The following is a 26,349-nucleotide window of genomic DNA, read 5'->3' on the forward strand; positions in this document are numbered from 1 at the left end:
TCACAACAATTGAACCGCTCTCCTTGAAGTTCTTGATGATCCGATAAATGGTTGATTTAAGTGCAATCTTACTGGCAGCAATATCCTTGCCTGTGAAGCCCTTTTTGTGCAAAGCAATGATGATGGCACGTGTTTCCTTGCAGGTAACCATGACTGACAGAGGAAGAACAATGATTCTAAGCACCCCCCTCCTTTTGAAGCTTCCAGTCTGTTATTTGAACTCAACCAGCATGACAGAGTGATCTCCAGCCTTGTCCTCGTCAACACTCACACCTGTGTTAACGAGAGAATCACTGACATGATGTCAGCTGGTCCTTTTGTGGTAGGGCTGAGATGCAGTGGAAAGGTTTTTTGGGGATTCAGTTCATTTGCATGGCAAAGAGGGACTTTGCAATTAATTGCAATTCATCTGATTACTCTTCATAACATTCTGGAGTATATGGAAATTGCCGTCATACAAGCTGAGGCAGCAGACTTTGTGAAAATTAATATTTGTGTAATTCTCAAAACTTTTGGCCACGACTGTAAGTATTATTATGTACGGGGAGTGTCTGCAGCGCTCACCAGCAAGCCGGGTGTATTTATCTTGGTTTTAGCAGAGCGGTGGCTACAAAGGTGGAATGTCAGTAAAACTAAATGTGACTTAAAAGCACCGGTTACATTTTCGTCCAGCCAATAAAATAAACACGGACTACCTCTACAGATTTTATGAATGATGGTATTCATCCCCAAGCACGCCCCCTAATTAATTTGTAGCCCTCTCCTTAACTCCACCCATTTGGAATGTCTGGCCCGCTGCCCGAATGATAATTGGCTGGACATATGGCGACGCATGGGCAGAGTTTCTGCGGAGCTCACGAGTTGGTATATAGTAGATCAGGATACTCTCTCTGTTGAATTATTTTTTTTAGAGTGCTGTGACGATCTCGAGGAAGGGATAAAAAGAACTGTTCTCTACACTTCAACTACTTCTTTTCATCTAACGCAACTGTGCGATTGTAGTCTATTCTTGAAAGAGGTTTTAAAAGTTCAGAACTCTCTTAAAGCGGACTAATAACAAGATCAGAGCTTGTTTTTTTTGTTGACAACTGTCTAACGTTTCATTGGAATTTTCAATAATTATGGCAAAACGTATCATCTTTGTTTTCTTGACAATGGCAGTCACCAGTCGGGTAAGTTGTATCACCTTGGCAGCTGTCAAATTGGTATGATTTCGATCATGTGCAAATCATGCAACAAAATAGCAACGGATGAGTGGAGCACTTAGGCTGTTTGCAATGACCAGTTGGAGGTGGTTTGACATACACAAGTAATTGTATTTTAGAGAGACACAAGTGAGAACTTTGTCTACCGTGTTTTTTCTGTTGCCTGAAGATATATATTTTCAAACTGCTGTAGCCTACAGACTATTTGGTAACACTTTTACAAGACAGTCCTACTGTGTAACTGCTCGTGTAATTACAGTGTAACAGTTTTGTAATTACTCATTGTTACAATTAGTTACAATGTACTTATCAGTAGTAATCCTTACCCCTAACCCAGTGTACTAATGAGTAATTACAATACTTGTTACACTGTGATTACAGGAATAATCACAGTTATAAGTGCACTGTAATGTAAAATGTAACCGACTAATTTTGTAGCCTACCAGTTCTACCTTGAATTGTTTCTTTTTTATATATAGGCATGTTTGTGCTTGTCAAATAACTTTGCCTGACTGTCTGAGGGTGGGACTTTTTACATACTGTAGATTTTTTTCTAGAAGAAGTTGGCAAGGAAGAGTGATGTACTGTGACTCGAATCATGAGTTGGCAGGGGATTGGGTACAACACTTAAACAGCTGCCTAGACAAACAAAACATCCACAAGGGTGAAGGGGTAGAAATAATATGGGCAAATTAAATTGGTACTTCATATTGAAGTTAAAGTATATAAATTCACTGTAAACAGTGTTCAAAACCACTCTAAATGGGACACAATAATCATGTTAAATAATCAGTTGACATCTCACAATGAACATAAAATGATCGAAATAGACTCCTAGAGCATATTTATCACTAGTAGTGTTTTACCCATGAAGGCAGACCACAGCAAGAAATGACATTACAAAAATGATCTCTTTGCTTTCCTATGCTTCTCTCTGTTTATGCCTATGAACCTAAACCTCTCCTCTACCCCCCCCCTTTCCTCTCTCCTCCTCCTCCTCCAGGTGGGTGCCAGCTGCCCGGCGGTGTGTGAGTGTCCAGCCATGCCCTTCTCGTGCCTCCCCGGGGTGAGTGCGGTGGCCGACGGCTGCGGGTGCTGCAAGGTGTGTGCCTCCCAGCTGAACCAGGACTGCAGTCCCACGATGCCCTGCGACCACCACAAGGGACTGGAGTGCAACTACGGCAATGACGTGACCCTGGCCCAGGGCATCTGCAGGGGTAAGGCTGTGATAGGGGGAGGAAGTGGGGGCGTTTGGAAGTGTGTGTTGTAGAAGTGTTAGGATTCAAAGTGTGTAATGTAGGTTGTAGGTGTTCAGTGTTGGAACTATGGTGAGGTATAAATGGTGTATGTGTATCTTGTCAAGTGTGATGTGTCGTAGTTAGTTGATGCTGAGTTTTTATTTTATAGCATCTTAGGGTGCATGTATGAGAAACATTACCGTAGGACTCAACCATGTGTTGAACGTCACCACAGCCCCAGGACTTAACACGTTGTATCCCAGTGGGGGAGGACATTTGGATGTTAAGTAGATTCCTTATGGAGCTCAATCTCACAGACTAAAATGGAACTAGTTCTATCTACATCAAACCAAGATTCCAATCCTTCATAGACTAAGAATGGAGGCTCCGCCGTGTCCGTGATATGGAGACAGAGACTCTTCTGGATTCTTACTCACAAGTCTTCCTTTCTCTGACCCTCTGACCTCCCTCTAGGTCTGAATGTTCTCTCTGGGTTACAGTCTGTGTGCCATGTCAGTGTCGGTTATTGCCCCTCTCGTGCCTCCCCGGGGTGAGTGCAGTGGCCGACGGCTGGTTGTTAAGGGGAGGATTGCGTAAAGGGGGTTTCAGCTAGTGTAACCGGAGTATATGGCAAATTCCTCCCGGTCATACCTGGGATTGTCAGTGGAGGTTCTTGTACTTTGACTTTAAAACACATCCTCATATTTAGACTCTCCAGAGACATGGAAATAGGGTTCCCAAAATACCCCCTCGTTACATGATAGCACATTGCATACTGTACATCGTAAACATATATGTGTATACTGTATGTATGTGTATATATATGTTACTACCTCAAAGTGGTCTTAGTATCCATCTAAATTGCCCCTAAAGGAATTATGAAGTTGAATTGAGTTGTACTGAACTGTACCTAACTGTACTGTACTGTGCTGAGCTAAATTCAATGGAATTCAATGCATTCTCCTCATTTCCCTCTCTTAACAGCGAGAAAGGAGGGTCGTACGTGTGAGTACAACGGGAGGATCTACCAGAATGGCGAGAATTTCCGTGCCGGCTGTAAACACCAATGTACCTGCATCGACGGCGTCGTAGGCTGTTCCCTGCTCTGTGCCAACCGTCTGCCCCCCGCCACCCCCTCCTGCCCCTACCCCCGGCTGGTCAGGGTGCCAGGGCAGTGCTGCTTCACCGTGGACTGCCACAAGGGTACCTGGCGCCTTCCCCCCACCAAGCAACATCGCCAACCAACACAACCCAAACCTCAGCCAGACCAGTACCAGCCGGATAACACACTGGGCAATGAGCTGGTGGAGAGAGGCAAGGGCTGGGAAAATGAACAAGGCTACAAGCACCTGCCTGGTGAGGAACTGTTGCACTCTTGACATTGACCAAATGCATTGTTATTGATCATGATTGATACTTGGCTGTAGCTTATCATGTACACTGAGCGATTATCGCTAGCACTATTAGCATTTTTGGTATAATAGTTGATGCCTATTGGTCGATAGTTACTCATGTTTGTCTGTACATCAGCCAGTCCTATATCCTGATTTCTTCCCTCTGTGGTATATTCTCCCTATAACCCCCTTCCTTCCTCCCCTTTGTCTCCCGCGCTCCTCTTCCTCCCACCCTTCCCAGTATGGAAGCATTCGTTGGAGAAGTGTGTTGTCCAGACAACGGACTGGTCCCAGTGCTCACGAAGCTGTGGGATGGGAGTGTCCTCACGCATCACCAACGACAACGCCCAGTGTAAGCTGGATAGAGAGACGCGCCTCTGCACCATCCGGCCCTGCGGTGACGTAGCCATCCCGCCCAAGGTAAATTCTATATTTAGACAACGCAATAGGCAACTGTGTAGTGTGTGTATATGTGTGTGTGTGTGTGTGTGTGTGCGTGTGCGTGTGCATGTGTCTCTGCCCATCAGTATGAGCACAAGCATGCAGTACAAGAGAAGAGAGTGTGACTGCACATATCTTCATCATCATCATCATCATCATCATCCCAGGCAATAAAAATATCTCCCTTATCATCTACTGATCTGGTATCACTTTGATAACAAACCCACAACCCCCTAGACTGTTTCCTCTGCGGAGCACGTCCCGGTGGGAACAGACTAGCGTTGATTTACTCACACTGGCGGTGGTGCCCTTTTAAATATAGTCCCCTCCACCCCACCCACGGCATTCCTGCCAAGCAACTGTCCATAGCTAGGCGCCTGGGCCCTGTGCACTCAGCCAGGGAGATGGTGTGTCTATATTAATCCTCTGTTTCTCTGGCTCAGTGCTTACGTCCCAAATGCCACCCTATTCCCTATTTAGTGCACCACTTTTGACCAGGGACGATAGGGCTCTGGACAGTGCCCATAAGGCTCTGGTCGAAAGTAGTGTACTATGTAGGGAACCGGGTACAATTTGGGACGAACGACTGTGGGCTGGGAGATTATAGCTGATTTACCACAGACTAATAAGGTCTCTGTCTGTCTGAGTGCAAGATTAATGCGTTTCAATGAGTTTGATTTAAAACGTTGTTTTGTCACTGTGTGTGTTCAGTTAATTTCATAACTTTACCATAATTGAATTAACTTTTTGTTTTGTTTTCAGTACTGACACTTTGTTAGTGATAAGTGATAAATTCATGATGATTTGGTTGCATAGGCCTTCTGGACATTTATTCAAAGTTATTTTAAAGATGTCTGTAAAAGTTTGTCATTTTATTGAAACAATACAGGTGCCCCGACAGTACAGCATGAAACTTTTACTTTCTTCTGCTCTCTCTGATTATCTCCCTCTTTCTCTCTCATCCTCTCATCCCCCTCCTCCTTCTCTTCCCTTTACAGAAGGGCAAGAAGTGCTCCCCGACTCCAAAAGCCCCAGAACCCAAGGGTCTGTCGTATGGCGAGTGTCAGAGTGTCCGCCTCTACCGGCCCAATTACTGCGGCGCTTGTACGGATGGCCGCTGCTGCTCGCCGCATCGTACGCGCACCGTTCCTGTGACTTTTGTGTGCCCGGATGGCGAGCGTTTCCAGAGAGACTCTATGTTCATCCAGTCGTGTAAGTGTAGCAAGGAATGCGGCCATCTCAACGAAGTGGCCTTGCCACCACAGCACTGGATGTATGGAGACACACATACGTTCATTGACTAGCTTGATCGTGTTGGAACAGAATCCTCAAACTTGACTGAGAACATTGACAAGGGAAGGGTGACATTTTTTAAATAAATACCATGGGCCTTGAGGGTGTTTTTCTCTGCAGGCCTCAAATAACAGAACTGAGCTTCACAATGGGCTCTCAGTGAAAACCTGGCACTATAATAGCAAACCCCCAAATAGTAAAGTACTTACTGTATGTTTGAATGGAGTGGTTTTGATTGACAGGTGATCCATCCACTCCTGAATGTTCCTCCGACATGGGTCTGAACTGAGGCCTACAGTCCCACCTGCCATTTTTGTTTAGTTACGGTATGACATAATGAACAGGACCCAGCCATGAGTTGCTAAGGCCTCCACAGCAGCGACAGAGAGAAACAGACGACAACACAGCATTGTGTTGTAGAATAGAAACACATGAACTTGAAGGAACTGTACAGATATTTGCTGTATGAAGTGATATGATGCTTTGCCCACACTAACCAGGGTCATATTCACTAGGCACCAAATGGAAGAAAGAAGTCTGACACAGGGAGGGACAAGCTGAAGTTGTTCAATAGGATATACTTGTTTTGGTTATCCGTTGCAAAACATTTTGCTAGGGTGTGCACTAAGTCTACAACCCAGCTCTATGAGGGTTGGAGTGATACCGAGGCATCCCACAATGCACTGAGAACCGTGACTTTAGAAGATAAGTGACATCAAGCCTGGATGGGCTGAAACGTCTTGACGAAGAGACTGATAAAATGGAGCATTTAGCTCAACGCAGGGTACTCGCGATATTAACATTATTTATTTGTATTCTTATCCAAAGAACTTGACACTAACTCTTCCGCAATAGAGAGTGACGTTCAGTTTAGTTGGGATGATGAGCCATCTAAAAACAGAGGTTTATGTGAGAGGTGGTAATGAAAGAAATGTGTGTCTCAAATGGCACACTATTCCCTATAGAGTGCACAAAGTAGTTCTCTATGCAGGGAATGGTAATCATAGATAGCCTGTCTCCACTGACTGCAGTACTAAAAGGAGCACTGTCTGTAAATGAGACGTGTTCAGAAATGACTGGACCAATACCAATTGACTTCAAATGACCTCTAATCTCTTACCATATTCAGTTACGTTTTATTAGCATGAACGACAAAGCCACTGTTGCTAAAGCGAAGTGAGATAATGTGATCAACAACAGTAAAAAAAAATAATGAATACATAATAATGATAATAATAATAATAGAGAATAATCGATAATGAATAACATTGGCGAATAATCTTCAATATTATGTACGTTTGGGATTCATTCATGTATTGTATGCTGTTCGTGAAATCCGAAAAACTATTGCTTATACATCTTTAATGATGATTCGTTACTCCAAAACTGTAATATGAAATGTTTTACTATAAAACTGTAAAATACAGTACAACGTCTACTTCAAATGTATGTTTGTCATAACTGAGAATATGTAGCCAAGCTATTAATGGCACTAGTGATTGTTGTTGGTGACATGATACAAAGCTGACCTGCCTGCTATAGAGTTTCAGTTACTTGTGATGTTTTATTTTAACTTGGCTTGTATCGTTTCAAATTCTTTCATTTGGCAGTCATTTTATTAGCCCCTAGCAAGAGGTTGATAAACTTAAAGGGATAGTTTGCAAAACACACCAACTTGGCTGCTGACATTTTTGGGAATGTGTTAAAGGGATATTTCACCCAAATTACAAAATTACATATTGGTTTCCTTACCCTGTTAGCAATCTATGGGCAAGGTAAGACAGTAATCACTGCTTTGGTTTTGTTTACGTGGTCACTGTTTCCACTATTGGCACAAATCCAATGCAAGTCAATGGTACCGATATAAGCATTTTTCACGCTTCATGTCCAGATCATCTATAATAACTTCCCTGAGCTACACAATCAATTTGAGATACTTTAGGGTGATTTGGTCAGTAAGCACAAAAAAATGCTAATATCAGTACCTTTGTGCCACACATGAAAAAAAAAAAAAGGATTTGGAGACAGTGACTAGGTAAACAAAAAACCAAGCATGGATTGCTGTCATACCTTGTCTGTAGACTTGTACGCCATTTTGTAATTTGGGTGAGCTATCACTAACAGTGGACTAATGAACAAAATACTAAACTATTCCTTTACGTCTATACCTTTAAGGCTGAGTCAGGGTGAAAAGGATGTTAAAAAGCCACTCTGTTATTTTTATCACTGAACAGGAACTCCAGTATTGATGCCATCAACACAAACAGACAGGGTACGGATGGATGCTGGGGGGTGCACGGACTCGACCAGTCAGTATGGGCAGAATGTATGGAGAGACCCATTGGGGACCATAGCCATTGAGGTTTAGGTGGTTTAGACCTACTATTAAATGTATTGAATAGCATCTGGTTTATAGTGTACTGTACACAGAGATATCACAGGTCAACACTGACATTCTCACAGAATCATATGCAGACATTTACAATAAAAAGCATGTTACGTGGACATGAAAAACCCAAACTGAAACGTGCTCATTCAGGACAAAAAAAAATGTCCTGAACGACTTTGCCCTCTGGTGGTGATTTTTTAACAGTAGCCAACGTGTCATCAGTGCCAGGTTTATCAAAAAATTATCTGTCTGGATTTCGCATATAGGGATAGGATTAAACGCATGAAAATATAATGACTAGGACGGGTGTCCTCATTCAAGTCAGTGATTCTACCGTTCTATTCATTATATGTTTATCCATTTAATCCTGGCTGCTGTTTATAGGTTTTTCCCGCTTGTGTATCTATGTCAACCTCTTCCAACTCGCAGCATCCAGTGGTCCTCGCGCTCTACTGATTGTGTGAAGTCACGCACGCACTGCTCTCGAGCGCGCTCAGCGCAGCGGCGGTTCCCGCCTCGGGGATGGCGCCCTCTGCTTCAGTGTTCAAGTCGGGTTTTCAACCTCAGGACAACAAACCTCCGATGGAAAGTGTACTTCCCGACCCGGAGCAGCTATTGTTGTTCCTCAGAAAACTCAAAGAGGTGTTCGACGTGTGCGACGAGGATTCGGATGGTTTCATTCGCGTGGAGCATTTCGTAGACCTCGGTTCACAGTTCGGCCAAGGAGACGAGGTAATATACGTTCCAAGCAAGCGTCACCTGGTGTTTCATGGAGTACGCCACAGTAGCGTTTGTTTATACGTTTTGAAGGCTTTGTTTCTATGTTTCTTGTTGTGTTTTGTGTCGTGTAAACTGTTATTACACATGCATAGACATTTACTTACAAATTCATTTTTGTTTGGCTATCATAAAGTGGAACAGGCTCTTGCTAAATCATTTTGGTAGATATGTGCTTTATTTTATTGTTCTTACAGCGTTGACTGCAATTAAACGTAGTTCAATGTGTACCAAAAGCTGAACAAAGTGTCTTACACCTGTAAAGGTATATTTACTTGGATGCTAAAAAACAAGAGACGTGAGATTTTATTTTCAAGTAACGTTAGAACTAGTTTTCAGTGTGTCTGTGGAGGAGAGTTCAGTAACCCTTTCCAGTGAGATAATCTGATTCAGCCTTTCACTCTCATTCCGTGTATTCGGGCTCTAATTTTGGCCCAAAAAGTGAAACTCATTTTCGTCCAAATGTGTTATTTTGTGGTAGAGAAATTAGGTCAACTACTGAGAGAGACTGGAAAATAGGCTAATTGTGTTCTTCTGACAGTATTAATGAACTATAGCCAATAGCTCTCAATTGCATCAGCCTTTTGATATTTAATATAACGTGTCAGTCTCAACACAGTAATTAACATAGACAGACAGGTTTGTTTTAGTAAAGGAGGTTTCTCTGTTATAAATTAGGCCTTAACACAAGCCTTCTGCCATTTGTCGTGGCATGGCTGTGCTCTGCTGAACTTGGCTGAGGGATTGTGTGAGCAGACCTGCCTGTGTAGATTCAGAAACAGATATATATAGCCTAGAATAGAAACAGCGCAAAGCACACAAGAGACGTTATCTTATCCTAACCCCTCTCTGACCTGCTCTGTCTGAATAATAATTGTGTGCAATGAATTGGCACTCCCTGTATGTGAACAATTAACCATTTTAATTGGTGCTCTGTATCTTTGTAAATATAATTAGGTTGGTAATAGACCACTTTGCCTGTCTCCACACAGGCTTTTTCCAGTAAGAATGAGTCATAGGCTGTGTCTGAAATGACACCCTATTCCCTATATAGTGCACTACTTTTGACCAGAGCCCTATGGGTCCTGGTCCCCCTGGTCAAAATAGGGTGCCATAGTATGCATACACAGGCAGATCTGCATAGCTCTACAGGAGTCCACTGTCCTGCAGTGTGTCCTACTGTTCTGAGTGTGAGTTGGGGATGGATGCACTCGACTTCCCACAGGTTGATAAGCATAAACTGACCTCTGACCAGTTTTAACGGGACAACCCATATACTCCCGATGTTGATGTTTTTAACTGTTGTTGATAATAAACAATGATACTGAAGTAAGGCCCATCCAAAAATAGGTTGTTGTTCATCTGAACATAAGTCCCTTGTGTTCCACTGTATGTCACAGGGCAGGAACATTAGTGTTGACTGGCTCCCCCGTGTTCTGTTGCTTATCACTTCTCTGGAACATTAGCTCTGATTGGTTCCTTTGGGATGCTTTGCATGGACTGTGGGCACATGGATTGAATCAAATCAAATCAAATTTTATTTGTCACATGCGCCAAATACAACAGGTGTAGTAGACATTACCGTGAAATACTTACTTACAAGCCCTTAACAGTTCAAGAAATAGTTAAGAAAATATTTACTAAATAAAATAAAGTAAAAATAAAAAGTAACAGTAGAATTACATAACAATAACGAGGCTATATACAGGGGGTCCAGTACTGAGTAAATGTGCAGGGGTACAGGTTAGTCGAGGTAATTTGTACATGTAGGTACTGGTGACTATGCACAGATGATAAACAGCGAGTAGTAGCAGTGTAAAAACAAAGTCTGGGTGTTCATTTGATTAATTGTTCAGCAGTCTTATGGCTTGGGGGAGCCTTTTGGACCTAGATTTGGTGCTCTGGTACCGCTTGATGATGTGGATAGGTGTTAAAAAGGGGTGAAATTAATAGTAGGTAGTGTGGGTGTTCAACTATGCATGTAGCATCAACACTCCCCTCAGCAGATGTAGTGAATAGGTCAATATGGACCCTGAATTCTAATGTTTGAACTACCTTAGTTCAAAATTAAATGAGTATTTGAGAAAGAGGCAGCTCGATGAAGCTAAATCTTTTCATCTTAACAATTTCCCCAAAGCTTCCCTCAATAGTTTTATTAGACCACATATGGGCCACTATATTATTTGACACTGATGGTCATCTATGAACGTTTGAAGCATCTTGAAGAACAATTTGGCCTTAATGGCCATGTACTCTTATAATCTCCATCCGGCACAGCCAGAAGAGAACTGGCCACCCCTCAGAGCCTGGTTCCTCTCTAGGTTTCTTCCTAGGTTCCTGCCTTTCTAGGGAGTTTTTCCTAGCCACTGTGCTTCTACATCTGTATTGCTTGATGTTTGGGGTTTTTGGCTGGGTTTCTGTATAAACACTTTGTGACAACTGCTGATGTAAAAAAGGCTTTATGAATACATTTGATTTGAGTTACGCACACAGAACATGATGCAGATGAGATTAAACCTGTCTGGACCTCTCAGTGTCCCACTGGCCTCACATAACCTCAACATCATCCTTTCACTGCTCCCATATTCTGACCTATCCTGTTCACTCCCTCTATCCACGCACTCACAGTCACACTGACCCCCTCCTCCTCCTAATCCAGCAGAACTGAGTTTAATCTACTAAAAACTCAGACTCACTGGTCCAAATTATCCAACGCAATGACCTTAATTTCACTGAGTATTTTCCTGTTGACCCAGTTGCCGTGCCGACAGTATCTAGGGTGTTGGAGCCGTGACCGTCCAGTGTGTGTTTTGACTGACAGCTGGCTTACACGGTGAGGGATGGTGATGCACAGCTGTATAGCAGAGGTTGGACAGATGGGAGAGAGGACCCATCGTATGTGTGTGGTCTGTCGAAGAACTGTCTTCCACCACATTCTCAGACACACTCACACAAATGTATAGACACACGCGTACACACATACACACACACACACACACACACACACACACACACACACACACACACACACACACACACACACACACACACACACACACACACACACACACACACACACACACACACACACACACACACACACACACACACACACACACAATCTCTCTGGTATTCACACGGTCATTCTCAGTCACTAGCAGGTCTCTATCTCCAGCATTTACAATTTCATGACACCGTTGTACCAGCCCCAGTCTAAAAGTAGGAGTTGAAAGAGCTGCAGGCAGCATCTAAAGTGCATTAAATGCATAATTCAGGAGCACAGTACAGTACCTCTGGGTATCTGCCCCAGCCCACATGAAAGATGTGGATGTGGGTTGATGGTGGGAGCGACATGTATTGGTTGGTTGCAGCGGTGTTGTACAACATGCATATGCCTGTATATACTATATATATATATACACACACACACACACACACAGTCTTATGCATTCTATAATGTGGGCTCTATATGAGTGAGATCCTCTGTCTAAAGAGCCATACTTTTGCTCTAGGTCATAACAACATGAGGTGTGGTGTAGTGACTCAGTAGTGATTCAGAGAGGGACTGTTAGAACAGGTGGTGGTGGGAGGCTCACAGCTACAGGTCACACACACACACACACACACACACACACACACACACACACACACACACACACACACACACACACACACACACACACACACACACACACATACACACTCACTGACAGACAGATAGAGCTGTCAGCAACTTAACATGGAGAATCTGAGTCAGACATTAAAAGATTGTTGACAATTTCATCTGTAGGTTTGCATAGATTCTCTTTGTATTGTATGAAGCCGAACCCATGACTCATTATTTTGTTCAACCCTTTTGTTGCCTGTCCCATGGTCTCCAGGTGAAGAAGTTGGCCAAATGCTTGGACCCCAATGCTCAGGGCAGGATCAACTTCAAGGAATTCTGCCATGGAGTGCTGGCTATCAAAGGTAGGACTGAGAGGCATGCACAGGGAGCCAACCATCGGCAACTGCATAATTCAGTTTTACTGGTGTGTGTATGTGCGTGTGTCTGCTTGCGTGTGTCGTGCATACATGCATGTGGTGTCTTCCCACTGAGGCAGAAGAGCATCATTCAGCAACACTATTCTGCCGTTACCCTCCTACTCAGGTTATAGATGCTGGGACTGAAGAGGCTGGGTAACTCCTACTGCCTAGTTACCATATAGTTACCATGGAGGAGAGTCGAGTCACATGTTCATACATACGCAGCCTACCTACAAAATGGTCAAACAATATTGTACTCTTTTTCATAAGAAAGTAGTCTAGCTCAACCCCCCAGAATATTATTTTTTTCTGAGAGAGCCAATCAAAGCTCGGCTTGAATATTGCATTTACAACAGCCTCCTGTCCAGTCAGTGTGTCAGCTCTCCCTCACTGACTACGTGAGTCTCGTCAGCCAGGCTAAAGAAAGAGTGCATCAGCATCAGAAAGTGAAGGTGGAGAGACATAAAGGATGCTGGAGAGTTAGTGTCAATCAAAAGTGAAGCCCTACAATTTAGAGAATAAAAAGTCTGCTTTGGGCTATGTGAGTCATTCATTGACATTATGATAATCCTGCCCATGATTGAATCTTAACATCTTCACTATGGTCAGTTTGTTTTTCCCTGCTACACACTCAAGGCTGGTTTCTGCCAACTCATCATAACTGCTCTAACTGACCGGCCGGCCTCCTCTTTGGCCTGTCTAGAGAGAGAGAGTCCCTGTAAACCAGGTCAGTTTGTTTTTCCCTGCTACACACTCAAGACTTGTTTCTGCCAACCAGTACACATGAGTGGACACCAGCCAACCAGGACACATGAATGGACACCAACCAACCAGTACACATGAGTGGGCACCAGCCAACCAGGACACATGAGTGGACACCAGCCAACCAGTACACATGTGTGGGGAACTAGCCAACCAGGACACACGAGTGGACACCTTCAACCAGGACACATGAGTGGGGAACTAGCCAACCAGGACACATGAGTGGGGAACTAGCCAACCAGGACACATGAGTGGACACCAGCCAACCAGGACACATGAGTGGGGAACCAACCAACCAGGACACATGAGGACCAGCCATGAGTGGGGAACCAACCAACCAGGACACATGAGTGGGGCACCAGCCAACCAGGACACATGAGTGGGGAACCAACCCCGCCAGGACACATGAGTGGGGAACCAACCAACCAGGACACATGAGTGGGGCACCAGCCAACCAGGACACATGAGTGGGGAACCAACCAACCAGGACACATGAGTGGGGCACCAGCCAACCAGGACATTGTTGTGTATTGCTGGGGCCAGACACGTTAACGGCTAACATCTAACACTCATAGAGCTCCATTGTAATTGATTGACAGCAGGTGTGCATGCTTAGCAGTGACCTGCCTCTACTCTGGTCCCAGCCCAGCAGCCAGGGGCTAAATCCACAACCTACAGATGGTGCAGTGATGCTAAGGCAGGGTATGGGCACAGGGAGTTTGCCTTGTTAATACGGTGCATGCGTGGTGTCATGTCAGGTGCAGATTAACCACAGATGATGGACTGAAGGCTCTGTTTTAGTCAGATTAAGCTGCTACTAGTCTACTCCCACTCTAAGTTAAAGCTGAGCCCTCATGTCTCACTCTTACAAAGCCGAAGACTGCATTTCTAACCTACTCCCAACCAATTATTAATTCATACCAACGCACTCCTTCATCCCCCCGTGTCACTATTGGCTCGCTGTCTGTGTGAATATGTGTGTGTTGAATTATAGGTAGGAGAAAAGTAAATACACGTGCAGAAGTGCACGTTTCCTAAATACTTACAGGGAATGGATTGTGAGCTCAACTAGTCTACCTCATGTAACTGTGGCAGTTGTTTTCTGTCTTGATGTCTCATTACTTTATGTTAATATAATGGCTAACAAGAACAACAAGGTCTCACATCAAGGATTTCATTTGATGGAAAGAAAAGCGACCCAGGGATGGAGAGACAGTGGGAGTTAAAGAATGCCATGTTATTCTGTACAGTATGTAAAGAACACCTTCTCCCCCTCTCTCTTTCAGGCTGTGAGGGGGTCCTGAAGACCACACTGGGAGCTCGCAGTATCACACGGCGTCCCTATGAGACTGACAACGGTTACTACTACCAGGTACATAATGTGTGTGTGTGTGCCCTTCGCCAGGCCAGCCTCTATAGTTGTACACCCCTCTTTTCATTACCAAGTCGAAAGTCATGTGAAACCCTCAAACTATATTGTTTTCTTGTAACATGGGAGCGTTGACTTTCTAAGCCCTTCATCCCAAATCAGACCCATAATGTGGTTACATTTTTACAGTCTTTTCTCTCTGCGCGGTGGATAAACCTAGATTAATGTCAGCACGTGAATCCGGACATAAACTCAAGGCTCAACTAAAGTCAAGGCTAACTCTCACACAATGGATTAACAGGGGATGTCTGCTTCACAAATGCCATCCTATTCCTTAGTGCAGTACTTTTGAGCAGAGCTCTATGGGCCTTGGTCAAAACTAGTGCTCTATAAAGGGAGTAGGGTATCATTTGGGACACTGTCAAGGTTTATACACTGAGTATACAAAACAATCCAGGTGAAAGCTCTGATCCCTTATTGATGCCACTTGTTAAATCCCCTTCAATCAGTGTAGAAGGATTTTTAAGCCTTGAGACATTTGAGATGTGGATTGTGTATGTGTGCCATTCAGAAGGCAAGACAAAAAATTTAAGTGCCTTTGAATTGGGTATGGTAGTGGGTGCCAGGCACACTGGTTTAAGTGTGTCAAGAACTGCAACGCTGCTGGGTTTTTCACACTCAACAGTTTCCCCTGTGTATCAAGAATGGATCCACCACCCAAAGGACATCCAACCAACTTGTCAGCTTGAGTGTCTTCTCTTTTTCATCCACAAGGAGGCAGTGGTCAACAGCAAAAGCTAATACAAAAGAACTGGAATTTTCACACAGTGAAAATACAGTCAGTGCTTCTTAGGCATCACATCAAATATAGTTGCACCATACCTTTACAAATGTATGTCTTTGCCAACATTACTTATTTCGATTTTATTGTAGGCCTAGTAGTTTACTTCAAAGTTAAATTTCAGTACAGTTTTTCAGCGTAAGTACCTCATGTGACCAGAGGGTGGCGTACTTTATCCATTCCATTGCCAAAGAGTAGTCACAGTAGCTGGCCCAGATTCTCCCCAGCCCAGCCCCATTCTGTAGACATGGCCTTTGTTTCACAGCTTCTCTCTCATTTAAGGTCAGTAAACTAAGATAATTGGCTTATTATGTCATGAGTGGTGTACAGTCTATAACATTGTTTCCAAGAGATGCCCCCAAAGGTTTCACCACACTGGAGCAGACCTGGGTTCAAATATTATTTAAAATAATTTCCATCTGGCACTCTAGGCAGGCTAGAGCAAATGCTCAATGTATTTGAACCCAGGTCTCCACTGGAGAGGTGTTACAGTATGTGTCATTGTAATGTCCCACTCTCCCGGTCATCTCTGGGGAAACAAGATATAGTGTGGTAACGCTTTCTACCACAACACTAGGCCAGGGGTCTCTCTTTTTATGAAAGCAATGTTAATGCCCATGGTTTAATGTCAGTAGGTATTAACTAATGAATGTTTTGCTTTTCTGTTTTCTCACATCTTGATATGGCATCAGTGTGACACAGTTACAGAGTAGTACTTTCACTCCATTTCTGAGAGTTACAGGATAAAGGATAGGATAAAGACATACATCTTTTGTATTTTATGTCTGTGTATCCTTTTATGTCAGCCCTCTCTGTGAGTACCCAGATTGAGAGCGTTTTTCTTCCAAGGCTTCCTTTGCAAATGCCATGTCATTATCCACATGGAGAAATATACAGTATATATATATATGCTCTTGAAATATATACAAAGCGGGTAATTTAATACATTTCCGTCTCCTGCCATCAATAGCTTTTGTAAAGTGACTCTGACATTACAAAATGCCTCTCTCTCCTTCACTGGAAATGTCATTGAACAAAGGTAGTCTCATTCACAAGGCAATGGAACTGTATGACCCTGGTGGTATATGTAGTAGTTCAACTGAAGTTGACTGAATTCTCCCAAACAGTTGAAGCTATAAATCCATCACACACAAACAAACACACGCTCACACAGAGGCTATAGTGTCTGGTTGATTTACAGCTGACCTGATACATGTGAATAGTTTGTTGTTCGTACCATGTTCCAAAGAGAAAATGTCATCACCATGGTCATGGGTGGAATGGTTACGGGGCCCAACTTATAGAGTTCCCTTACTACCCTACACTCAATGTAGGTGTGTATGTGTGTGTAAATGTGTGTATGTGTGAGTTGGCCTGGTCCTAGATAAAGATGGTTCCAGTTCCAGGGGCTGACTTGCGTCCAACTGTCAGATGGTCATGTATAATTTGATCACGTTCACGTCTCCCTCCTCTAGTGTCTACTCAATCTGTTACACTAGATGCTGGGAGATGTTTGGTGTCTCATACCTGGTATAGGCACAGGTAGTTGTGGTGAACAGGGACTCTACCTGTAGCTGAACGTATATACATTCGCAGGACAAGTTTGGAACTATTTGTAAGTACATTGTGAATAGCTTTTCTCTTGACGAGCAAGATAGTGTACATTGTTTTTGTATTGATGTTTTGGGGGTTAGTTTGGGTGGGAGAGAGTAGTTTCCTGGGACAGTGGGGTTGTTATCCAGTGTTCCAGCTGAGCTCTGGACTAAAGAGGTTTGTGGAGGGAAAACTTGGTTGCCATTGTGAGGAGACAGAATCCCAGAATCCCTGTGCTCCAGTGCCGCCTCTAGAGAGAAACTAAGAGAGAGAGAGATAGGAGGAGGAGGAGAAGTGTGTCATCCACCTCATTAGTGTAAGAGGAGGTACACAGGATTTATTAGCCTGTTCACTCAAACGGATACTGTGCTGAGCAAGTGCACACTGTGCTGAGCGAATGCACACACACACACACACACACACACACACACACACACACACACACACACACACACACACACACACACACACACACAGAGGGGAAGGCTGGGGGAATTTGTTTTGGCAGGTAACAGAGACAGATGAAGCTGGTGCGCTGAGCATTGCAGGGGAGGAGAGAGTGATAAAGACTGTGTGTGTGTGTGTGTGTGTGTAAAGACTGTGTGTGTGTGTGTGTGTGTGTGTGTGTGTGTGTGATGAGAGCTTGGTCTAGATGTGCAGCAGGGAGGTAGGGGTAGAGAGATAGCAGATCAGGGGGAAAGCAGGCTCCTGTAATTGACAAGCCTGGTTTACACAATCAGGTCAGAGCAAAAAGAGTGGGACCCCCTACACAGTGGCACTAGCAGGGTAACAACAACAGAGTCATATCTACCACCACTCCTGTTGAAGTTTAAAACTGCCACTGGTATATAGGAGCAATGTTGTAGTACATTGTAGTACAATGTTGCGTATCATACCCACATAGCATCGCATATCAGACATTTCTACACTATTAGACGTCAGAGTTTATGATGTAGCTCTATATGTCTGGTCGTTCCGGGTCATCCGTGTCAGTATGGATTGCACATGTCATTGTCTCTTTGCAATAGCTCAAAATAAGCCAATCTAATTGCCGAAAATGGCTAATAAAGTGAACAGAGTTCAAGGAACCGTAAACTTTTCTGACGCATAGGGAGTAGGGACTGAGCTTGTTGGTGTTTTAAAGAGTCAACTGTGTTCTGAGGGCATGATTGGTTCTTAAAACATGGACAAACTGGAAACTTAGACCCCCCCAGAGACCCACTTCAGCCCCCCAAAAGAATCCCCTCCACACCCCTCTTACTGGTACTGATTCTGAGCCACACTGAGCTGAGATATCCCTCTCTGCCTTAAGACGCTTGTCCTCATTAGGACTGCATGGATTACACAGATATTCCTCCAGTGCAATTAGCATGCCAAAAGATTAGCAATGAATTCCACTTTGGAATTATCATGCTAGCAGATTAGCATGCAACTCAATGGATTGAGTATTTTTACTTGAATAGGTATGCAAGGATATGTGGTGGTTGCAGGGTTGGTTAGACTACTTTCTAAATGTAATCCTTTACAGTTGCTAGTTACTTGTCCAACATTATAATCAGTAATGTGAATTGGATTACCCTAACTCAGTAATGTAATCTGATTATTTTCGGTTACTTTTAGATTACTTTCCCATTACAGTTTTCAATTGCTAAAACACAATTTCTGAAACCTTGCTCCATTTCCTGAAAACATTAAACACAAAACCTCATCTCTTCAAGCACTATTTACATAACCTCTGACTCCTCTCGCAAAATGAAACATTCGCCTCAATAGTTTTACCTGTGTTCAAAATCAAACACTGCTCTCAAATCATAAACAAAGTGATCAAAATGATATACACTCTCAAGCAGTCAGTAAACAATACACCGAAAAATAGATAACACATTGTTCAAAACATACAATTCTCAGGAAGAAGTAAATTTTTTATCTAAAATAAATATTCATATTTTTCCGGCATAGTTTTTGATGAACGAAAACTCCTCAATTGGATTCAGAGTATGGAGGGAGGTACAAGTTCATAAACTGCCCATTGATGCTAAACCATTCCCTTACCTGAGCAGCTCGGTGGAAACTGACATTGTCCCACACTATCACATAGGTGGGAATGGGATTCTCATTTGGCTCTTGACCCTGCTGCTCTTGAACCTGCTGCTCAAATAAAATATCTCTTAGATTGGCAATAAATCTTAGAAGGTGATGGGTGTTATATGGCCCGAGTGTAACATGGTGATGTAGAACACCATGGTTGCTGATAGCAGCACAGATTGTGACATTGCCACCTCGTTGACCAGGGACTTCAACAATGGCCCGCTGTCCAATCATGTTTCGGTCTCTCCTTCTCCTCTTTGTTAGATTGAAGCCTGCTTCATCGACAAAGATGAACTCATGGGGTCTGTCCAAGAATTCCAAGTCAAATATTGTCTGTGTAGAAATACATTATACTGTATGTAGGATTTTGTAAGTCGTACAGAGACAGTGCTATACTGTAGAGTACAATTAGGCTTCTGATTCACATACATTGTATGTACTGAAGAGTAATGTCATTCACATAGTATGTGTTAGTGCTGTAGACAATCTGGATTACAGTAAATGTTTCTGAATGTACACTTAATTGCACATACTGAGCTCGCAGTTCTTTCACCCTTGGTGAGTTGCGCTCAAAAGGTACTCTGTATACTTGTTTCATTCGCATCCTGTTACGATGGAGGACACGGTCAATGGTGGAAATGCTCACACTGTCGATTCCCTGGAAGTGTGTGTTGTCTTGTATCACTCGTTCCTGGATTTCTCTGAGTCGTATTGCATTATCTTGAAGGACCATGCCAACTATAACGGCCTCTTGCTCCCGAGTGAATATAGCTGTCCTTCCACCTGCATGTGGCAGCCTTGCAATTCTACAAAAAGTAGTTGTGCAGTTAAAAAACATATTCATGCAGTACAATACATACAGTGATTAACTTTACAAATGTCTATTGAAACAGCTGCATATAGTGTAGTACAGTACATTTGCAATTACAAAAATACAGTAGTATACTGTACCTGTTCTCTTCTCTGAATGTCCTTACTATGGTGGACACAGAAAATCGGCTCAAATTGGGTTGCACTCTAAGTCCTGCTTCCCTCATTGTCAGTCTATGGACAAGAACATGGTCTTTAACTGTTGCTCGAATTTCATCAGATATTTCCACTCTTTGTCTTCCTCTTCGTCCTCCTCTTTCTTGCCCTCCTCCTCCTCTTCCGCCTCGTCGCCCAGCTCGCATACGCACTCGTCCTCATCCTCTCACATTGTTTCTTCTATCCATTCTCAGACTTTCTCCTCCCCACCTTCAACAACCTGTTTGATCTCTGAACTGGCTTATAATGGTTGTGTCGCATCATTTGAAACAGGTTAAATCAATTTTGAGTGGTTCTGTTCAATCAATGACATGTGTTCTCTATTTGTATTTGATTGTTGCCACTTGTGTTTACCAGTATGGATGACATGTGCATTAGAGTGCAGAATGTGTTTTGAGAATGTGTTTAGAGTTTTGCTGAAAAGTCTTAAGTGAGATCTGCAAATTGTGTTTTACCATGTGAAATGGTTTAAGGTATTGACAACAGACTGCATAATTAGCTAAATGAGTCCAGGCAACTGAGAACATTGTTCAGCCAATGGGTTTTTAGTGTTTTAGCAATTGAGAAAAACTGTAAGAGGTGAAGGTTAGTACCTGGCACAGCCACAAAGTAATACAACCCTAACCTTAAACACACTGCTAACCCTAATGCCTAGCTCTAACCTTAAATAAGACCAAAAAGCTCATTTATGTTTTCATACATTTTTATCATATAGACAATTTTGACTTTGCATCTGGCCCATCTAGCAGAAATCGCACAGTTCTACCTCAAGGACAAAACTAATCCCAATAGATGTCTACCTGCTTAAGAGGCATTAGAACAATGTATATTACCATTTGAAAGACATATATTGCAGGATAAATCTATGTTAGAGTTGACATACTTTTATATATATAGTGTATGTGGACACCCCTTAAAATTAGTGGATTTGGCTATTTCAGCCACACTCGTTGCTGACAGGTGCATAAAATCGAGCACACAGCCATGTAATCTCCATAGACAAACATTGGCAGTAGTATGGCCTTACTGAAGAGCTCAGTGACTTTCAATGTTTGTCGGGAGCTTCATGAAATGGGTTTCCATGGCCGAGCAGCTGCACACAAGCCTACAATCACCTTCCGCAATGCCAAGCATCGGCTGGAGTGGTGTAAAGCTCGTTGCCATTGGACTCTGAAGCAATAGAAACGCATTCTTTGGAGTATTGAATCACGCCTCACCATCTGGCAGTCCGATGGACAAATCTGGGTTTGGTGGATGCCCGGAACATTTTGGTGGAGGAGGAATAATGGTCTGGGGCTGTTTTTCATGGTTCAGGCTAGGACCCTTAGTTCCAGACAATAGCCCCTTGCACTAAAGGAGGTCCATATAGACATGGTTAGTTGAGATCAGTGTGGAAGAACAATAATCTATCTTTTCAATTAAAACAACAATGGAGTCTGTCAGATTTCCAGTCATTCCAATTAATGTAATACCCCTTGATCTTCAGGAATAGGGCTTGGAAATAGTGAAATATAGATAAGCCAAATTGTTTTACCTGAGCACAACCCAGAAACCAAGGACTAATTAGCCTAATTGGTTTTTGATATTTTTTGTCAAAAAGGAGTTAAAAAATAAATGTTGCTCTCGGAATGGCATGCTTTGAGCACTACCGAATAATTGTCCATGAAGAAAATAAAAACCCCACTCGTGGTCTTCTTAAATCAAACTCCTTTTTCACAGTATTGAGCACAACCTTTTATTCCATAGGCTGGGATCCGCACCATGCAGCTGTTGCAAAAGCGCACTTTTCACTGGCTGTCCACTGGGTCTTATTCATTACTCTTAAACAGAAGGAAACAGAATGAAATAGGGAGGACCTACCAGAATTTGTTCAATAGAAACTCTCTTTTTGCTTCCAGTTGGTTCTCAATCGCTAAACAGTTTCCGTAACGAATACACCCCTGGCTGCAAAAACAATGATTGATAGGCAGCTTAAACTGCTGTTGTCATTACCTCCAAGAGTTTATTCAAATTTGCTGATCTTTGGATGCCGACAGCAGTCGCACCATTGGTAGACATATCTTGGACTGTAGCCTTCAAAAGCCTATTTCTGCTATTTTCCCGGGATCCTTCAAATGCGTTTGGTGTGTCATCATAGGGGTCTCTGATTTGTGATCGAACTCGCTCAGGCGGAACAAACTAAAACTTTTTTCAATGCTGATTTGAATGCCATTGAGAAAGCAGAAAGGTGTCAAAAAAGGTTTCGCAAGCATCCTAGAAATAATCATCTAGTTTTTCAAAAGTATCTGTAATCGGGTTACAATATTTTTGCTGGTAACGTAATGGATTACAGTCACAGTTTGTTTGTAATCCGTTACTCCCCAACCCTGGGTGGCTGTAGGCTCACTAAAACAGTGACTATTGACTCAATTGGCGGCTCGTAAATCTTCAATGTAGCTTGTACTGCAAGACTCTGCCACATACAATATGAGTTACCACAGACTTATATTGTAGGCTACATTCATTGTGTTGGTTCACAGAGAAGTTTAAGAGACATGTTAGTTAACTTTTCTTGTTCTGGTGCCGACAGGCCAGGCAATTCACCAGGGTTTACTCATCTTAATCTCCTGTCCCTGTCAAACTCATCTAGTCTCTCTATTCTCTTAATTTAGTTCAAATCTTTTTCATAACTTTACGTATTATCTCTCCATTCCCGGAGCACCAGGCAAGCTTCGTGATTCAATATCAGAGCAGAACAGTGTGTGAGGGAGCTCCCAAAACCAGCTCTGAAATTCACTGTGTAATCTCGCCCCCCTCCTCGCTCTTTCCTCTCTCCCGCTCTCTGTTCTTTCATTCTCTTGCACCATCTCTCTCGTGTGCTTTTACATCCACTCTCAGTTGGTTGGTTGGTCGGTCTGCCTCTCTCTCTCTCTCTCTTTCTCTTTCTCTTTCTCTCTCGCTCTCCTTGCTTCGTGCTTTCTCTCTCACCCTTTTCCTCTCTCTTTCTATCTCTCTCTCTCTAGCTCTCTCATGCTCTCGCCTCTCTCTCTTTTTCTCATCCCTCTATCCACATTAGCATTTCAAATTAGAATCGAGGGAGGACTGTGCCCCATCAGCCACTGCATTCATTTCATGCTCGGATTTAAGAAGACAGAGAGAGAGACAGAGAGAGAGGATAAATAAAGCGTTATGGAGAGAAAGAGCAGTAGAAATAGAGAGAGAGAGACATACAGAGAGAGAGAAAAAGACAGAGAAAAGGGAGAGAGAGAGAGAAGGGATATTTACTGTGTGGGCACTGCTGGAGCATACTGTGAAGGAGGCGTGGGGAGGTGGAACCGCATTGAGAATACTGTGCTGCAGACTTATGGCTTGTCATAATAGCCGTAGAGATCCTATTAGTCATCTCAATGATAATAGCTTTTATGGGTCCATAGTTCTTCAGAATTGTGCAGTCCATGGAATAACTCAAGCAATGGTCTTCTTCTGTCTGTATATAGATGGTTAGAGGTAACCTTTAACAAGGTTGATGTTAAGTCACTGTAACCATATGCAGTACCAGTTATTGCCTAAGCTAGTTTGGACTGGACTGACTAGCAGCACACATCACTCACCCTGCTATCACAGCCCACACATACCATGTCACTCACCCTGCTATCACAGCCCACACATACCATGTCACTCACCCTGCTATCACAGCCCACACATACCACATCACTCACCCTGCTATCACAGCCCACACATACCACATCACTCACCCTGCTATCACAGCACACACATACCACATCACTCACCCTGCTATCACAGCCCACACATACCATATCACTCATACTGCTATCACAGCCCACACATACCACATCACTCATACTGCTATCACAGCCCACACATTCCACATCACTCACCCTGCTATCACAGCCCACACATACCACATCACTGACACTGCTATCATAGCCCACACATACCACATCACTCACCCTGCTATCACAGCCCACACATACCCCATCACTCACACTGTTATCACAGCCCATACATACTGATGATCAGCAAAGGTAGTGCACTTTATAGAGAATAGGATGCAATTTGGGACTGAACCATAGTGCATTATTATAGGAATAGGATGCCATTTGGGACTGAACCATAGTGCATTATATAGGAGTAGGGTGGCATTTGGGACTTACCCTGAAATCGTTCTCTGATGGATGGAGAGGTAATTGCTAGTCAAAGGTATTGATCCACGATGTCTGGCTGGCATGCAGCCTAATGGAAGGTGAAGGGACATGGCATGGCTTGTAGTGTTGTGATTTATCTAATGAGGGGTGTGTAGCATTAGGCTAGCTGAAGGAAATGGGCTGGTATCTGTTGACACTTTTATTTTATTACATGCTACATTAAAGCCTTCTTTTAAGAGAGGAATTCTATTATATTCAAGGCAGCCATATAATATTGAAATATTCTCCCACATATTGTCTTTGAGTTTGTCTTTTACTGTGAGAGATGGATTCAATTCAGCGATACATTTCTTCACAGCACTTCACTATACTTGCTCCCAGTAGTTTTAACCTTGTGTGTGTTAATCCAAAACAGATGTTACCACACCATACCTTAATTCTCTACTTGGGAGGGATACTGTAAGAGGATCTCATTGGGGTTTTGGTGGGGTTAGGGTTAGTGTATTACAATTTATAAGCAGAGTGCAATACACTGTCCCAACAAAATACCACACACCGCTGTCACTATGGGTTTTTAAATGGTGGCTTGCATCTTTTGAGCTGTAACTCATTACACTTGAAAACCATAAGTTCCTAGATGACAGACATCCTCCACTATTCTAATGTGATGTGATAAAACATTATGACAAGCTGTGGTTTAAAGTGAAGATTCACTGTTTGTGACAACCAAGACTGTGTCGTTCCTGTGACATGGTAATTACACGGTGCGCTCTGTCATGATAGATGTCTGAATGAAATACTGTATATTCCAAAGGGAGAACTGTAGTGAGTTTTCGATGATTCACAAACGCTAACACAATGCAATGGAATTGGACTGCCAACAGAAGACAAAGGAGTCAATCAACAATGTCCAATACCATATACACTCTTAGAAAAAAGCGATTCCAAGAGGGTTCCCATAGGATAACCCTTTTTGGTTCTAGGTAGGTTCTACATGGAACCCAAAAGTATTCTACCTGAAACAAAAAGGACCGAAACCTGGACCAAAAGGGTTCTACCTAGATCCAAAAAAGGGTTCTTCAAAGGCTTCTCCTATAGTAACAGCTGAAGAACCCTTTTTTTGTGTACTATAACTAGGGCCAAGAGTTTTCCTTGAAAAGATTACTTGGTCAGGAATAACTCCTGGCCCATACAGTATAACCCTTCTTTATCTGACTATACAATCACTGTACTGTATTGTACTTGGTCATATGATAACACCACCCTATATGTTAACTAATTGATCCATAAGTGCCTTTACTTTATTTCCTCAACGGGGATTTCAAGATGACTCTCCTTTGATAAATCGCCGGCCACATGCCCTTGGTGTGATGTATGGAGCATTGTTAAACATTTAAATCCTCTACCAGTACCACAGCCTGCAGTATGTACATATCATTCATACTGAAGGGGACTAGCTATTTGTGTTCTGTGCATTCTGTGAGGGAGATTGAGAGATAGGCAGAGGCAGAGGGAGAGAGAGATAAGCAGTAGCTCTCTGTAACTAATATATTAATGGGAGCAGCGTCTTGCCTCTGGCCCTCATAGGAACCCATTAATATACACTAAGTGATGGTATGAGAAAACACCTTTCTATCAGTCTGTCACTGTTTCTGTACAGAATACAAGAGGCTGTATGTATTAAGTGTTGAAGTGCTAATTTAGGATCCATTTAGCCTTTTAAATCACAATGAGTAAGGTTACATGAACAGGGGGGACCTGA

General features: G+C 43.0%; 2 protein-coding genes across 4 annotated transcripts in view; both read left to right on the plus strand.

The window, feature by feature from the left end:
• Positions 1-814: 814 nt before the first annotated feature.
• On the plus strand, positions 815-7,606 carry LOC112230307 (CCN family member 1). 2 transcript variants are annotated; one of them, XM_024396543.2, is made up of 5 exons: positions 815-1,172; positions 2,209-2,422; positions 3,428-3,799; positions 4,079-4,257; positions 5,277-7,606. In XM_024396543.2, exons 1-5 carry the CDS (start codon positions 1,122-1,124, stop codon positions 5,580-5,582), a joined length of 1,122 nt encoding a protein of 373 aa, XP_024252311.1. In that variant the 5' UTR covers positions 815-1,121; the 3' UTR covers positions 5,583-7,606. The 2 variants fall into 2 exon arrangements, with proteins under 2 accessions (XP_024252311.1, XP_024252312.1); XM_024396544.2 differs by lacking the exons at positions 815-1,172; positions 2,209-2,422 and adding an exon at positions 2,466-2,993.
• Positions 7,317-26,349, plus strand: part of rab11fip4a (RAB11 family interacting protein 4 (class II) a) — an 87,343-nt gene continuing 68,310 nt past the window's right edge. Inside the window, exons 1-3 of one of the 2 annotated variants that reach the window (XM_024396540.2) lie at positions 7,317-8,692; positions 12,619-12,706; positions 14,812-14,897. In XM_024396540.2, the coding sequence (XP_024252308.1) occupies positions 8,483-8,692; positions 12,619-12,706; positions 14,812-14,897 (384 nt within the window). In that variant the 5' untranslated portion in view covers positions 7,317-8,482. The remainder of the gene's footprint in view (positions 8,693-12,618; positions 12,707-14,811; positions 14,898-26,349) is intronic. The other variant, XM_024396541.2, reaches the window with a different exon arrangement.

The sequence above is a fragment of the Oncorhynchus tshawytscha genome, linkage group LG32 (assembly GCF_018296145.1).
Source record: "Oncorhynchus tshawytscha isolate Ot180627B linkage group LG32, Otsh_v2.0, whole genome shotgun sequence".
Classification (NCBI taxonomy): Eukaryota; Metazoa; Chordata; class Actinopteri; order Salmoniformes; family Salmonidae; genus Oncorhynchus; species Oncorhynchus tshawytscha.